This window comes from Temnothorax longispinosus, chromosome 3, assembly GCF_030848805.1.
Source record: "Temnothorax longispinosus isolate EJ_2023e chromosome 3, Tlon_JGU_v1, whole genome shotgun sequence".
Classification (NCBI taxonomy): Eukaryota; Metazoa; Arthropoda; class Insecta; order Hymenoptera; family Formicidae; genus Temnothorax; species Temnothorax longispinosus.
In genome coordinates this window covers 5853869-5871549 of record NC_092360.1, presented here as the reverse complement: position 1 = coordinate 5871549, position 17681 = coordinate 5853869, and the positions used below count along the sequence as shown (strand labels likewise).

General features: G+C 36.1%; 2 protein-coding genes across 5 annotated transcripts; one reads left to right on the top strand and one right to left on the bottom strand.

Moving 5' to 3' along the window:
- Positions 1-401: 401 nt before the first annotated feature.
- On the bottom strand, positions 402-7186 carry Garnet (adaptor-related protein complex 3, delta 1 subunit-like garnet). Its single transcript, XM_071772472.1, has 14 exons — positions 6822-7186; positions 6567-6662; positions 6294-6422; positions 5600-6010; positions 5034-5107; positions 4361-4804; positions 4061-4288; positions 3817-3979; positions 3460-3642; positions 2892-3303; positions 2543-2811; positions 1882-2445; positions 1375-1800; positions 402-1187 (listed from the first exon to the last, which is right to left on the bottom strand). Exons 1-14 carry the CDS (start codon positions 6915-6917, stop codon positions 1095-1097), a joined length of 3588 nt encoding a protein of 1195 aa, XP_071628573.1. The 5' UTR covers positions 6918-7186; the 3' UTR covers positions 402-1094.
- Positions 7187-9609: 2423 nt separating this feature from the next.
- On the top strand, positions 9610-16993 carry LOC139809301 (uncharacterized). 4 transcript variants are annotated; one of them, XM_071772088.1, is made up of 3 exons: positions 9610-9734; positions 12690-13038; positions 13127-16993. In XM_071772088.1, the coding sequence occupies exons 2-3, from the start codon at positions 12730-12732 to the stop codon at positions 15107-15109; spliced, it is 2292 nt and encodes a 763-aa protein (XP_071628189.1). In that variant the 5' UTR covers positions 9610-9734; positions 12690-12729; the 3' UTR covers positions 15110-16993. The 4 variants fall into 4 exon arrangements, with proteins under 4 accessions (XP_071628189.1, XP_071628186.1, XP_071628185.1 ...); XM_071772085.1 differs by lacking the exon at positions 9610-9734 and adding an exon at positions 11136-11545; XM_071772084.1 differs by lacking the exon at positions 9610-9734 and adding an exon at positions 11137-12235.
- Positions 16994-17681: the final 688 nt, after the last annotated feature.

Below are 17681 nucleotides of genomic sequence, written 5' to 3'. Positions count from 1 at the left end.
AAAGCAGAAGACATTAAAAGAAAGGCAAATAGATATAAAATTTGATGCAATCAAAGTCCATTGCAAAATAACATAGGGGCATATTTTTTTTCGCACGATTATGCATACATGGATCATGTGCCTGTGTATATAATATGTATATGAGTTATTTATGATTTAATTTTAAATTTACATAATCTCTCTTGCCTTATTATCGAAACATAACGGAAGCGTCGCATGCACAATACGCTTACCACTTCATGCTCGTTAATCCATGTTTACAAAGATCGGACGCAATATCGCAATGAATATAATATTTCATATATTTTACAAAATAATAAAGATCTCAACAATAGCCATGGAATATTATCATCCCAATTAGACGCAAAAATTGAAGGCATTGAACATGAAAGTAGGGTCAATCGTTTCTATTGCAACATTTATTTCCGTACTGTACAAAGAACTGCTTAGTAATTAGTCTTTATTCGTAAGCTATTTCGATTATTACATGCCATGTAGTAAATGCAACATTGTAAAGATAAGAAAGTATAGTAATTTACAGAAGTTTTTGGAAGATATTGATGTAATTCAACAAGGTAGCTGAAAGTGGATAATTATCTTAAAGGATAACTTAAATATTCATGATCCTATATTTATTGCACATCAGTGCCATACCAGACTTAAATCCTATATAGAAACATTAATCTACTTTTATTCCAGTGTCTTCAATTCTTGGCAATAAATTCCCCCTTCTCCCTCTTCTCGCAGTTTCTTTACGAAACTTCGCCTCACACATATAGAAATGTACATATGTGTGTATGTATATGTATTTATGCATGTATATAATATGTGTATGTGTATATATATATATATATATATATGTATATCTCTTAAATATTTAACAAACTTTATGATCTAGATTACACGTGAAGTTTAGGTAAGATCCTTTCCGAAAATATTTAATGGGCTTGCACATACGCTATAGCTGCTATATATCTGTATTTCATTATGTGTAGTGGACACAATCAAAGTGTTCTTCTGCCCAGTATATGTTTAACATAACTGTGATGCGTGATAGGAATCAATAATTGCAAAATATAGACACTCGATCAGTATTATGTCAGGATCCTCAAGATCTCCTCTCCAATTCCCGACAGTAATGAGTTATTGTCACCTTTACCTTCGATCACTAGATTTTCCGTCACTCTCTGTAACATAGGAAGACTGATTTATACCGCTAAGTTTAGAAAGTTAAAATCTTTATGCAAGTTTCAATGAAATCAACGCAAACGTAATATTTAAGTACGTATTTTTCCTTTATGTTACGTCAATTAATATTCTTTAACTTTGATCATCAAATTAGTTATGGAGCAGACCAACATGGATTTAACTTACGTTATATTTTAACAAAAGGCACACATGATGTCCCTTCAAAGAATGTCCATATAAAGATGCAGTATCGTCAATTTGTTCCACGAGTGTGAGATTGCATTTCCGACAGATAATATTTAGAACCGTATCAAAGTCCTTAGAAGGAGTTACTTCTCTTCTAATCTTAGATACTAATTGACCACTTTTGAGAAGTTCCGTGAGTATGTCCTTGTGAGAGAGATCCCCGACCATGAACTTGCTACATGACAACGGCACGGTGAAGTCGAGCTTTTCTTGTTGCGTGCCTTCTGTACTTTCGAACATGTATGTCAGTGTACCTCTCAGTTTCTGAGCGAACGTCACGTCCGAGACTAGAACGGTGAACTCAGTTTCTTTACTAGATTGCAGAGGCAGTTGGAACGGCAGTTTTATTCCAAATTCGTCTCCAGGCTGAGAGAGCATGAAATGATACAAAATTATTTTTGCAAATTAAAGCGTAAACTTCAAATATTCAAGTGTGCATTAACTTACATTCCTAACTAATTTGAGTGATGATGTGTCTGGAACGTCAAAGACTAATTCTTTTACAAGTGGCTGACCTATATTTGTAACGCAAATCGTTACGATAACTTTACTTGAGTCGTGAGGGATTTGTCTCAGCTCGTACCTCATGGAAATGACTTTATTTTTTGCTAATTCTTCGTAGGAGATGTCTTGCTGTACAGTAATTGCGTTATATTCGGAATTCATAATATCGTCCTTTAATTCTGGTAATATCTCTTTTGATGGAGTAGATATCCCAGCTGTTTCCTCATAATCCAACGACTTGTGCTCTTTCTTACTTTTCGATTTCTTCGATTTTCTATGTTTCGTGTCTTCTTCGTTGGATTTCTTGTGTTTGTTTTGACTCTTCGACTTTTTACGTTTGCTTTCTTTCTGTGGCTCACTGGACACTTCTATGTACTCTCCTATAGCAGGAGATTGCACTTTCTCGGGGGACGAATTAGTTTCCAACCACAAGTCAGACGACTCCCTTTCGTTATTTACCTTGTTTTCCATGACATTCTTGACTTTCCTTTTAGATTTTCTATGTCCCTATCAATATAAAATGCAAATCATTAAAAAATATTTTTAAAAATATGTAAATAAATTAAATTCGTTACAATACTTATTAGTGTAAAGACAAATTTACTTTTTCTTTTTTATTTTCCTTTTCTTCAGCTTTCTTCGTTATTTTATTTTCAATAACTCTATGTTCTAAGACAGGCAATCTTTCATCTTCTCGTAAAGGCATATCCAAATCGATATTCAAAGCTCTATGTGGGTCATTCGCATCTACTAAATCATATTCGTCACTGTCACTTATCTCTGCACCCGGAGGTAGTTCTCCAATTCCAGTATTTACTACTTGCGATGGTAAGCTATCATCCTTTTCATCCTCTTCCGACGCAGATTTTTTATCTGAAAATATCAACGCTAAGAATCTCAAATGTCTAACAGCATGCTTGATGTAATACACGATTTGTGTACGTAACAATTACCTTTATTTTTCTTCGATTTCTTCTTTTCATGTTTTTTATGTCTTTTGTGACTGCTATCTACATCGCGACATCTGTGCGAGTTAGAAATCTTTAAAGAAATTGGGATGTCTAATTCCGCGAAAGGAATGTTTTCAAAGTCTTCGTACGCGCTCGATGAGTTGTGATATGATGTAGAAGTCTTAAATGAGCCTTTCAGATAGTGAGGATTATTTTCTTGCTCTAGTTTTCTCGCTTCGCGTCTCCTTTCGAGTTCTTCCAGGGACGGTTCACTTAAATCCCGTTTGGAAAATGAATTATTCGGTTTCTCCGTCTTAATAAAAATATCATTCATATCTAAATCCTCTGAATCCGAGCTTTCCGAAGGTGGATCGTTGATCCAGGAATCCAAATCTAAATTCTCTGGTATTGGAACCTGAAAAATACCATGAAGTTTTTATGACAAAACTTGTAAATAATCTGCATTACATATATATCAGCTAATATGTACATATTTTCTTTCAATTTAACAAAATAAAACATATTTTTAAGTAACTAATACATGTATACAATACTAATAATTGATACTTACTTTTCTTTGAGCCTTTGGCGCAACTGGATTAAGTTCACCTTCGAAAGTCTTTATTAATTCCTGTGCAAGACCAGGATTTTCTTTTAAACATTCAAGTAGTACTAATGCGGAACTTGATCTTTCCTGAACTTCCAGATCGCCACTACAGACAAAAGTTGCTATTTTGTCCTTCAATTCGTAAATCTGTAAAGTGAAAGCTAATATTAGAACTAATAAAGATTAATAAAGATTTAGCTTTAATTCAATGCAAATATATTTATTTAAAAATATCACTAACTGCATGGTGCACGCTTTGTTGCACTATAAGGATGATATAAAAGTTTTATTATTGTTATATAAATTGTGTTTATGTTTTACCTTGTCTATAGTTTCAGTATTTTCCTCATTTTCTGCTTTAGCGAATGTCGTTGCAGCCAGCTTTAATATATTATGAACGTAAACAGCCTGTATATGTCCTGGCAAACTAGAAGCTTGTGATCGCAACATAGACTGCAATGTTGCCAAAGGATCTTCTAATTCACTATTGATTTAACAGATCATCGGAATATATTATCATATATTAATTAGATTAATGCCTGTACGTATATAAAATTCTTATTACCTAGAGAATTCTCCACAAATCCATGCTGCTGCATATAAAACCTCAGACATTGTTGCCCTTGGCTGGCCGGTTAAAAGATATGAATTCTCAAGCAGTAAGGCACATTGTTGAACCGCATATTTTCGGATAGCTTGTACACGAATTGTTACATCAAGTAATTGAGTTGCTACTAATGGTCCGTGCTTGGTGCCTTCCATTCGTGTAAGTTCCACCAATACAGATATGTACCTGTATACACGAAATTTTCTATAATCTGTCCTAGAGAATGAATTTATACGTATAAAAAAATCTTATATTTACCACTCAAAGTAGGTAATGAAGTGATAGTTATTCTGTGAGCAAATTTGAATAATCTTTGAGAGCAATTCATCGCGATACATAGTGCCTTCGGCTTTGTCCATATGTACCATTAACTTCTTAACTATCTCCATTAGGTTTTTCTTGGAAACCATTCCGTACAATAAATCCAAGGCACGCAGTCTTATAGTTTCGTCTTTATCATCAAGACATTGCATAATTAGATCTTTGTGTGATTGCACGCTCTTCGGATGATTTCTCAATATTTTTGACATCGCCAACAATCCCAGATACTTCAAGTTTTGGTCAGAGTCCTCTATTAATATTCTCAATTTTTGAACACACAACTGTATTGAATCGGAGTGACTCGGCATACCAGACGATATAGAAATCAATACAGCGATTACTGTATTAATACATTCGTACAATAAGGACATTGCAGATGTACTAGAAACGATCAGAATTATGTGTTATATAAATTATACCAAGAATTGATTTATTCGCCAAAAAAGTAAAAAAAGAAAGCGATGAATACATTGTAAAAGACTATACGCATTACGAGAGATAAATTTAAAAAATAATATAAGACAGCTAGAAGATACAAAACTAGACAAGCAATGACATTAAAAGCGCGATAATTAATAGATACTTTAGAATAAAACATTACATTAGATACCTGTGTATCAAATTGGTAAGGGGTTCTATTAATTTTCTGCCAAGCCTAGGTTCTAGAGGTGTCAATGCTCCAAACTGAAAATATAATGTCATGTTGCCTTCTAAGATGTACTCGGTAAATTTTTTTTATACAGAGTAGTTTAAGTAATTCTTATTTCATGAACTAAAGTATGAAGAAATGAAGTATATAAAATCAAACTATATGCAAAACACAATATAAATAATCCTACAAAATATGTTCTGATACTGATGTATACACTACCAATATATTACAGCTACAAGAAATAAATCTACAATTGTACTGTATATGTAAAAAAAACAAGTAATATAAAACCTTGAAATCAGATCAATTAATGGTTGAGTAAGTCGCCGACCAAGCTTTGGTTCGATCAGAGTTATAGTCGAGAACTGAACGTGAGAAACAAAATTAACATATTGCATAATAAGAAAAAGATGCTATGTAAAAGATTTAATATTATTATTTACAATTATTTATTATTAGATTATTATTAGAAAAAAATGATTATGATATATGACTTTATAATCTAAAGCAACGATAACACTCACCAATTTGATAATTTTGATAAGCATCCAATTATTCGTGGAAGTTGTCATCAGCTTAAAGAAAACGGGCGCCAAGCTCAGGTAATTTTTCGGGTTTTTTCTGGCCAATTCGCAAACCACGTTTACCGCTGCACTTTGAACACCACTGTCTGGATCTTCAAGCTTTTCCTTTAATCTAGGGAAAGCGGGCCTGAGGGCCTCGGGAAATCTCAGAAATACTTTATACATCATCAAAACTGCTTTCTTACGCAAGTATGGCTTTGTAGAAGTCAACAATGTCATTATATCATGAACCAGGTCACGTGCTAAATCTGGACTTATAAAGCAAGACAAACCACTCAGCGCTAAACCAGCGTCATACTGATTTTGACTATTTAAATCTTTACGAATCATATTCGTTGTTAGCATCAATAGCTATAACAAAAAAAAATATTAATAAATTATGAGGTAATCATTTTTTTATAATCCTAGCAATTTGTTAAATATTGCATATTATACATACACATTTATAAACACATATATAATTTTCATTAATAATCTATTATATCTATTTTTATTTAATTTTATATTTAGTTTATAAAAATATAAACAATATTAAAAATAGAACTATAAAAAAATATATATATAGACCTAAAAAATTATGTCGAAAAAATTTATATAAAATATCTATCTGAGACTCATCTAAAATAAATTTTACCTCTGTATCTGCATGAAAGCTTTGACTGGCAGCGAGATAGCCGATTCGCTTGTGAGTGAACTTTGTTGATGACATTACTTCTATTATGTTAAACCCGGCCCAGCTGATGTCATACCCCAACATCTGGAGCTAAAGACACAAGGATAGATCAGCCGTTAATACTTTGGACAAATTGAATTGAATTGAATTAAGTTGACTTGTGGTAAATCGATCGGTAGAAATCGCATCACGTCGACCGTCTCTAAATAAAATTTACATATGCCAGAGACTTACATATGTCAGCTTGGCCACGGCGTTGGCTTTGACCGCCACATTGTCCTGCCGCAACTCCTGCTTGATCTCCTCGATACACTGCGCGATGTACTTCGCCTGGGACAGAAAAGAGGCGTAAAGTATCCTCGCGCTCAACGGGAAATGTTGCAAAAACGGATAAGGCGAGCGATCGAGGGAGGAAAATTAGGTTAGGTTTCGACTAAAGATTTCGGCAGCGGGGAAAACCGCACGCACGCACACACAACGAGAAATCACCTCGTTCTCCTTATTGTTCCTGATCCCGCGCACCAGATCCGTCAGATTCTTGTCGAACATCCGCTCGAAGTTCCCCTTTACCTTGCGGAGTGCCATGGTCGCATCTAAAGGAAAATATTAAACGCCGTTGCGCTCGCGCGACTCCGCTCTCAGGGGACTTCCTCGCGCATCGGCCGTACTTCTCGACTCGCGACCGGACCACACGTGGACCTATGATACCATTACAGTTAACCGAAATCCGCGTAAGTCCCGATCCGCCGACCTGCATTCACATTTTTTGACAGACTGGCGTGGACTGGCGAGTGGCGGACGAGCGAGAGGGGGAGAGAGAGAAAGAGAGAGAGACTAGAGAGAGAGCTACTCCGGAGTCCGGTATCATACCTACGAAATGTCAAGAGGGCAGACAAACACGAGCTATCTCACTCACGTATCCTCCTCCCGTTGAGTATGTAGCTCTATCAACGTGTCCGACTCGACTGTCGCAAATCGTTCCGGAAATGCGATTCTCACGAACCTATACTTTCGACACGTGGATGCGAGATCCAAATTAAACAAATATAGGAATATATGCAATATGTATTTTAAAATATATGTATACATGTTTTTTATACATTATATATTATAATGGTGCGCTCATCAGTGTACTTATATAATTTTTTATATTTTTATACATTTTAAATCCATTTAATAAAATATCTTTAAGTAAAAAACGAAGTAATAAAAAAAATAAAAACTTTGAAGAATATACTTTTTATGTGAACCCAAAGATGACCATCATTTATCCTTAATTTAAAATAAAATTACCTTATTTAAAATAAAAAGTATCTGATTGGCTGGGCCAGTGGAAAACTCCGGGCACCGGGGACTGTGATGGCCATTGCACGTAACAAAGTTTTAAGCCTTGTGTACACGATACTAGAAATCGGTCCGAGTTTCGGTTTAAAGCCCGGTGTCCACGATGCAAGAACTGTGTCCAAGTTTCGATTTAAGCCAATCAACTTGCAGCTCTTACAGAAAAGTAGCAGTTTCATTGGCTTAAACCGAAACTTGGACACAGTTCTTGCATCGTGGACATCGGGCTTAAGCCAATGAAATTGTTGCTTTTCTGTAAGAACTGCAAGTTGATTAGCTTAAACTGAAACTCGGACCGATTTCTTGTATTGTGTACACAAGGCTTTAGTCATAATCGAAAAGCCCGGTGTCCACGATGCAAGAACTGTGTCCAAGTTTTGGTTTAAGCCAATCAACTAGCAGCTCTTACAGAAAAGTAGCAGTTTTATTGGCTTAAACCGAAACTTGGACACAGTTCTCGCATCGTGGACACCGGGCTTAAGGCCGTAAGAAAATAGACCAATCACAGTCGATTATTCTCCTTGAGCTCGAATAATAATCGAGTGTGATTGGTCTATTTTTTTACGGTCTTACGATTATGACTAAAACTTTGTTACGTGCAATGGCCTTTAAGTCCGGTGTCCACGATGCAAGAACTGTGTCCAAGTTTCGGTTTAAGCCAATGAAACTACTACTTTTCTGTAATGCCCGGTGTCCACGATGCAAGAACTGTGTCCAAGTTTTGGTTTAAGCCAATGAAACTGCTACTTTTCTGTAAGAGCTGCAAGTTGATTGGCTTAAATAGAAACTTGGACACAGTTCTTGCATCGTGGACACCGAGCATAAGAGCTGCAAGATGATTGGCTTTAACCAAAACTTGGACACAGTTCTAGCATCGTGGACACCGAACTTTAGTGGCCGTTGTAAAGCCCGGTGTCCACGATGCAAGAACTGTGTCCAAGTTTCGGTTTAAGCCAATGAAACTGCTACTTTTCTGTAAGAGCTGCAAGTTGATTGGCTTAAATCGAAACTTGGACACAGTTCTTGCATCGTGGACACCGGGCTTAAGTTTAGAGCTCTAAAAAAGTAGGTATTCTTGTCCGCCATTTTGTATCCAATCATATGTGAAAACATAACCTTTTCGTAAACGCTTTTCGGTCTCGTATTCTCAGGTTCCAAAATGACTGGCTGCGTTGCAATTAATTGTAGTAATAGAAGCGAAAAAGGGTTTAAACTTTTTCGAATTCCAATAAATATGGAGCGACGAAAAAAGTGGCTTCAAAATCTAAATCTTCGCCGTGAACAGTGGATATCAAGCAAATCAGGTTGTGTCTGTGAAGTAAGTCCAACGCTGTAAAAGCAAAGCATTATTTGTGCTTCATTAAATTGAAAATTAATTGTTTTCCTTATTACAGGTACACTTTGAGGATTCACAGTTCGAAAGTAGACGTGTCGACGGTTGGAAAAAATTAAAGCCAAATGCGGTTCCTACTTTATTTCATGTTCCATCTCGCAGGATTGATTCATCTCCAAGGAAGTCTCCATACAAAGTAAATAAGCTTGTTACTTCAGCGAAATGTATGTATAGTTTTTTTTTAAGGAAGAAAGAAAAACAATGGATATTTATTTATATACTAATTATTTATTAATTTTAATAATTTATAATATATTACAGGTTCAAATTGTTCAAATTATGATAAGTTATTGAGCGAAAATGAAAACTTAAAGAAGAAAATAAAAAAATTAAAAATATTACAAGAAAAAAAGCTAAATTGGCAAGCAAGCGTATTTCATACTATTATACGTGACAAAGAAGCTGTGTTGAAGAGAAAATTGGAAATAGCTAAAAATAAAACTAAAACCTTAAACAAAAATACGAAGCGAAAAGAGAACACTCTCACAAAGTTAAAGACATTATTGGAATTCTTAGGAAGCAAAAATATTTCGAAGACTGCTGCTGCATTTAATTTAAGTGATGAATCAGATGATTTATCAGATGCTCTATTAAAAAATATAAAAAGAAATAAAGCTAAGTTTACATACAGTCAACATGATGAACATAATTACGCTTGTTCTGGAGAGGTAAAATAATTTGCTGTTACTATGTATTACTATTTGATTAATTTAATATAATTTATATTGTATGGTGAGATTATTGTAATAACTCGTATGTATATTCTCCATTTCTGATTAAATGTTCCAATAGATAAAAATGCCTTGGTACGTTAACATATTAATGATTAGATTGATATTGAAGTAATTACTAACATTGATATTACAAACTTTCTTAATAATTAAAGAACTTATTTACAAAATATCTTAAATACTTCAATGTATTATCCTTATTTGCAAAATTGTACTAAAAGAATCAGAACTGCTTTTACTAATTAGGTAAATTGCTTTTTTACAGTTTCTTTATACTTATGAAGGAATGAATTGGCGTCTGTTTAATATAAGCTGTAAGCCTGTGTGTTTAATATAAGATTAAACATATTTTATAAAGACTAAAAAATAATTAGTGTCAAAATTCATAATTCTATAATATATATTTTAAGAATATAATTATTACAATATAGTTTTTTTTGTATAATATAATTACAATTTAGTATTTCTTACAATTAAAATTTATATTATAATTACAATATAGTATTTCTTTTTGACAACTAAATTGCAGCTGATTTTAAAAGACTATAAAAAAATTATAAAAAAGTAGTCAATGGAGAGTAACCTTGTGAAAATCGATACTTTTATTTTTATCAATGTAAAGATTAAATAAATATATTATTTTGGAGTTATAATTATTATACAATAGTCATCATACAATAAAATTTTGGATTTTTCTGATAATGGCTTAATGAATATTAATTAGTTCATCTAGTTGTGTTTATAAAATTTGTATGAAAACTGAGAAATAGTTGGATATGATGATGATTATATTGATTATACTGATGATTGTAACTGAGAATTATCTACCATAGAATATTTAAATTTAAAAATTGCGAGAAGAATTAAAAATACTTTTGTTCTTGATTCGTCAAAATTCCCAAATTTAAAATGCAGTAATGTGAGGGTTTCGAATATATTATATAAAATTCAACTTATTATTAGTCAATATATTAAAATAAGACTACACTCGTATTCTAAATTTTATTTACAAGAGATCTTGAAAACTCAAAAGGATTTTATTTAACAAAAATATTTTTCTACAAAAAAATAACATAATATATCTGCTATTGTAATAAAAATGTTACTAAACTACTTCTTTTATTTTTCTACTTAAAAAATGCTAATCTTATTATGTACATATATAAGATTAAAAATATGTTAGTGTAGTCAAACTATAAAAAATTACTTCAAAATTGTCATTATTATTTTATAATCACATAAATATTTATTTTAATTTTTATGTTTAAACTGATATCTTTTGCTTTATAAATTTTTTTGGTTTCTCATAAAATAAGTATAAGTGTATGAGGGGTGTATGTATGCATATATTTATTATGTATTTCTAAAATATACTTTCTGTAATATTTTATTTTTAAAACTAACAATTTTTTAACAAAAAAGAACAAATTATTGCATGTTATTTACAAATATTTCTTTTTCGAATGTATGTACGCAATAAATTGCGTGTGTGTAACATGTGTTATTTAAAATTCAACCAATCAAACATGACTATCGTGTCCCTAACACGACGCACGCGCATGAGGTCTGCATGTATATATCACGTGTATGTACATACATATGTATGTATGTACATATAACATCCATTACATCCATACATATTTTTCGGAGCCATGTAGGAGAGTTTAGCAGTTTAGTTCTTATATAGATGTTTGTGGCCACGTATTGGTGCCTCGATGCTAACTTTATTAGACGGCGAACGTATGTAGGTATGTATACGTATCTACATACGTTTCGTCTCTGCCGTATTACGTATTACAGAGCTTAGAAAGAGACGAGTAGACAACGACGACGACGACAAGTCGCTGACCAATTAATCGAGACCCTCCAGACATAACCGGCCCCGGCTCTCGCACTCACACACACGTGCATACGTGCGCTCTCACGATCTCTCGGGCTCTTCTTTGTATTGACCCACCCACACTCCGGGCTCCGGGACCTCTTCGGGGCGTTCGTCTCATTGTCAGATTGCTCTCAACCTTCGCGGCCGCCGCCGCGATCGCGCCGAAGATCGGAGAGCGAGCCGAGACGGCCGAGACAAAGGCCGGAGAGCGGAGTCGAGGGCGAAGAATTTAAAAGAGTGCCGGAGTCGTCGCGAATACGCCGGATCGATCATGGAACGGCGCGCATCGCGCCTCCGTGCGACGCGAGGCCCTCGCGAGCGCGCAGCGTCCTGAAAAGAAACCGGAACGGAAGGGAATAGCTGCACGGAATTCAGCAGCGAGAGAGAGAGAGAAAGAGTGTGTGTGTGTCCGCGGCTTCGGCCCGCGTCTCATTCGCGTTTCCACTGGGCGTCACTGTCGGGGAGTCGGGGGCCAGCGGCATCCGGGGGCGGCGGGCACGAGGCACGACACGACGCATGAACGCGCCCCGCGGTTCGGAGGTTGAGAACCGCTCCGGTATTTGTATATTTAATTTCTTATCTCTCTCTCCCGGTCGCGCGCACGGGAATTCGGGAATTCGCGCGCGAGGAAATGCCTCTCGCGCGCGGCGTCACGTCGCCGTATCGCGAGTCGCGTTTCGCACGGCTGCCGCCGAGACCCGGCCGGGGACCCGGTCACGTCATGAGATACATTAAATCGCCTCGTCGATTGCTCCGCGATGCCGTGCGAGAAAGCGCTCGCCCGTCGTACCACGCGACGTTAACGCAACATATTGCGACGATGCCGTCTGCACTTTGTTTGCGTCACCGTTACTAGACCGGGGAAAACTTGTTTTACGCACCTACGAGACTATCGTTGGGATTTAATACTTATGATTATGATTATTTTGATAATTAAAGTTACATTCCGCAAAGGAGAACGCTCGTCTTCACTCTTCTCTCACTGTACTTTTTTTTTTTTTATCTTGCAGATAACTTGTCGCAGGTGAATGTTTTGTCCTCGGCAGAACAATGACTTCGGGTTACTTCACTCTACCGATTAATATGGACAGAGTGTGCAGGATCTGTCTCACCGAGGGCACCAATCTGTCGTCGATTTTCTCCTCTACTCAAGAAGTGAACGATCTCACGGATCTCTCTCAAAAAATCCAAGTCTGTGGCTCCATCGAGATACACGAGCAGGATGGATTACCTTCCCTGATATGCGACGTCTGTATTTATAAGGCCAGCGTCGCCCACGAGTTCAGGCAACAGTGTCAACACTCGGACGCGAGGTTGCGAATGTACTATAATAAGCCTGCCAAGATGAAATCTGCCACGGTAAACGCATCACTTTGTCAACTTATAATTGTTTGTGTGTGTATATCAGACATACAATAATGTATGCATACGTAATGTAATTTTTCAGGATTTTCAAGATTCTTGTACACAGACAGACCAAACGAGATTCATATTTTCGAAAAAGCCAGACTTCCAGGAGGATTATTTTGCGAAGGACGACATGCAGGTGGTTGAGAGTGAGCAAGAGTACATTCAAACCACCGACTCGTTTCCCAGAAGCGAAGTCAGTCTGAATGCCAATCAAATTCAAATGCCATGCGAAAAACTGTTCATCTGTTCCATTGGATTTGAAAGTGCTAAAGAGGAGGGGAAGGATTCTTGCATATCGGAGACCGAGGTTCACCAAATGACGATAGCTCAGGAAGATGCGCAGGATACGTCTAACATCATCAGTTTGCAAAACAAGGATGACGACATGAAGGAGGCCGAACAGTATGTAGAGAAGAACAGTGTAGATCAGGAGGAGCAGTTCGCCAATGAAAGCTTGTCCAATGATAATGTCGAAGAAGAGGAAAGCGTCCCGCAAAAACGTACGTCTGCGAGAAAGACGAAGTCGGCACCCGCTAAAACGTATAGCGACGACGAGATTGCTGACAATTATTACGAGCCGAGCAGCGACAGTCAAGATTCAGTGGAGTTGAAATTTAAGTGTAAGGTCTGCTCCAAGCAATACGCCACGCAGAAGGGTCTGAAGAAGCATTCGTTGGTCCACGAGAAGAAGTACAAATGTGATGTCTGCTTAAAGATGTTTTACAAACAGGAGAACATGGAAAACCATCAGAAGATTCATACGTCGAAGCCGCACGCGTGCCAGCTCTGTCACGCGTCCTTCTCAAAATCTCAGAGTCTCGTGAGACACTTGAAGTCACACACGGAGAAAGTGAACGATATGATTAAGCAGATCAATACGAGCGAGCGAAAGGATAATAAGGAACCGAAGAAAGAGCTCAAGAGCGAGGACGATACCGACGATGAGACCGGGCCTTCAAACGAGGCAGACGAATTTGAGAACGCGCCCGAGTTGTACAAATGCGAGATTTGTAACCAATATTGTTCATCCTTGAAGAACCTAAGAAGACACGCCCTCGTGCACGGCGACAAGAAGTATTCTTGCACCGTGTGTAAAAAATGGTTTTTCAGGCCGGACACGTTGAAAAAACACGCGGAGAAGCATGGGCACGGGCTGTTGGATAATTTGGTGGATGACAACAAGCTGTACGATTCGGACGACGACGATATGCCAGGCAACACGATGGATACCCCGCAAGAGAGCGAGAACGTCAAGAAGGAGGAGAGCGACGAGGAAGGATCCGGAGAGTACAAGTGCCAACACTGCGACAAGGTCATGGCTACTAAGAAAGGTCTGCGACGGCACGTGTCGATGCACAAGCCGAAGGCCGAGCCCGTCACCTGCGAGATCTGCAGGAAAGTCTGCGCTAGTCAGGCTCGTCTCGTTCTCCATCAGAGAACGCACAAGCCAAAGGAGAAGGTGCCGCGCGAGTACCTGTGCCACATCTGCAGTAAGGTATACCCGAGCAACTCGTCCCTCACCTATCACATGCGAACTCATACCGGCATCAAGCCGCACGTATGCAAGACGTGCAACAGCGGCTTCACGACCACGACGAGCTTGGCGAATCACATTCGCATTCACACGGGCGACAAGCCGTTTGTCTGTCACGTGTGTAGCGCCGCGTTCGCTGTGAGCTCGGCTTTTCGCCGACACCTGACCCGGCACACCGGCGAGGCGAATTACCTGTGCAAAACCTGCGGCAAGGCCTTCAAGAGGCTCAGCACGTTGAAGGAGCACACGTACACTCATTCCGGTGAGAAACCATACGTATGCAAGACGTGCGGCGCCGCGTACAGCCACAGCGGCAGCCTCTTCGCGCATCAGAAACGCTGCCGCGCCCAGTACGGCGAGATGATTGTCGACGATCACAATCATCATCACATACCGCACACTGTCACTCATATCCACGTGAATATGAATAATGTGAATAACGGGGCGGGAGTGCGACCGGTCGCTGTGATAGGTCAAATGTTCTAAGAACGAAGACGAAGTGGTGTCACAGATTACAAGCGTTGTCCGCGAGTGTCTGCGACGGATGTCATGTATAAGCTGTTGCTACCGTAGCTGTAAAATCCTGCACGAAAGGCATGCAACATAAGCTACGCGTCATCTCTGTAAATATACGCAGCTCTTTTTTTCATAATGGGAAACGTTCCTTGGACATGCACGGAAAGACACTAACGTTTTGCTTTAAAAAACACGTAAATGAGTATCCGTGATGTAATAAAATTAAATGTACTCGTGTTTATACGAGGAATGAAGAGTTTTCGAAATGGAATAATTACTATTATTAAAATTGCGAACTATTTTTTTATAATTTGATATCATAGGTATAAATATTTGTGGATTCCACATATTTCAACATATGTACATATATATATATATATTTTTGTATGTATTCGTATAATCCAGATCTTGTTGTACCACATATTACATGATGGTTGTTTAGTTTGTTGCGTTATTTTAGGAGGGAATAGTTGACTTTCTTTTCATATAGCCGAGCCTCATTTCTTTCCCTCATCAAGTATACAGAGTCATTTATCCGATGATTTATTAGAATTGATTTGAGAATTAAATCAGTAAATGGAGACACTGGAAAATTAAGACAAATAATTCGCGATGCTGATGAAAAAATTACAGAAATGCGATTATATTTAGAAATTCAATAGAAACGCATATCTTCTATCCTTTCCTTCTTAGATGTAGAAATTCCTACGAATAATGATAAATTTATAAAGCATGTCGACACGAAGCGCATTTATTAATCATTTGATTTTTAGAGTACATTTGAAAAACTTTAATAGCTGATCTGCAGGAATGGTAGCGCTAAAAATGTAATATCAGGTATACAATTTCTGGGCTGTGACTATCGTGTACATGATAACCGAATGAAAGAAGTCGATACGATCTACTCATTTAATAAACTTAATCGGCATATATTCCATCACTAAAATACATCATGATTAAATGAATGATAATCATACTCATGCTATGTACACATTTACAAGAATCAAGAATCACTTAGATTATGTAAAATGATTACGATCTGTGACGAGTAAACGTTATCACACGAACTTTGTAAAAAATGAAAATCTTAACGTTATATTAGGTATATAATATAGATACAGAGATGTAATATTCTTTTAACCGAAAATATTATATTTAAAAGTAATAATCGGGATATAATTAATTTAATATTATTCGTTGATTAGTAACATTTCTTGGCAAATCATATTTAAAGCGTTAAAATTTAGATTTATTTTAATTCTCAGCAAATAAAACGACGAAAACAATTCTATAAATTGAGCAAAAAAAAAGTGAGGAATGTACAAATATACGTATAAATAATAATAGTTACATTATATATATAATAACAAGTTATAGACACGAGACTGATCATTCATTTAAATATTTAATGATACAAAGTTTGTAATTAAATCTTATTCTCCCGAATGCTGAAGAAGTAAAATTTATATTTTAAAATCTTCGCTATTATCATTTTATTATATTTTTTGTACTGCTAATTAAAGTATTAGCTTCTCCGTAATTCTTGTTGCAACATTATTGGATCTCTTATCAATATATAATTAAATGGGTTTTTTTTGGCTGCGGTCCACTTGATGCTACAAATGCTTCGAAGCATTCTTCTTCTCCTTTCTTTCAATGAAGAAAGAAGGAGAAGAAGAACGCTTCAAAGCATTTGTAGCGTCAAGTGGACCACAGCCTTTATCAATCAAAATATATATGTTTATCGAGTTTTTTTATTTCCCATAGCGTCTGCTTAATTTAACACGCATACATATCGCATATTTATTTATATTATAAAAAAACTTGTATTAATAAAAGTTTTATATGATTGTACATTCTTTTCATTATAAACAGAAAGCGTTCAAAGGAAGATAAAAATGAAATTTATTAATAATAAACAAAACATTTAACTAAACGGTAAGTATTTCATACTTGATTTGGTACAAAGTTAAAATTGAACAACGTACTCTGTAGATTTATAAATCTGGAGTTCTATTCCTAATAAACTATATAATAGAACAATATTTAACATAACTTGTATAACCGGTATAAAAGTTTAGTGTACATAATATTATTTCTTTGTACAATTTCTATTTTATAGAATCTAATCCATAATTTTATATAAAGCTCGTTATATAAAGAAAACTTGTTTAATAAGCTATGTAGATTTTTACGAATAAAACATTTAAATTTTATTTTTATATTTTATTACAGGAGATGCTCGAAGTGCCTACCTTGAACTGATGCTTGATGTTTACTGCGTCGATGGTTTCTGACCATATCGTAAACATACAGCATAATTTCAATTGAAATAATGTTAAAATTCTTTATATTGAGGAAAATTTTAACAAGAGACTTCAGACTTAATTATCTCTAAAATAATTCGTGTTAAAGAACAAAAGAATGAAATAAACTTAAATAAGGACACTACTGAGTTTCTTGACAGTGCATATTTTGATATTCATGACGAATTTTCCAATATCTTAATTTAATCGCAATCGTATGTTTTCTTGTTTATTTT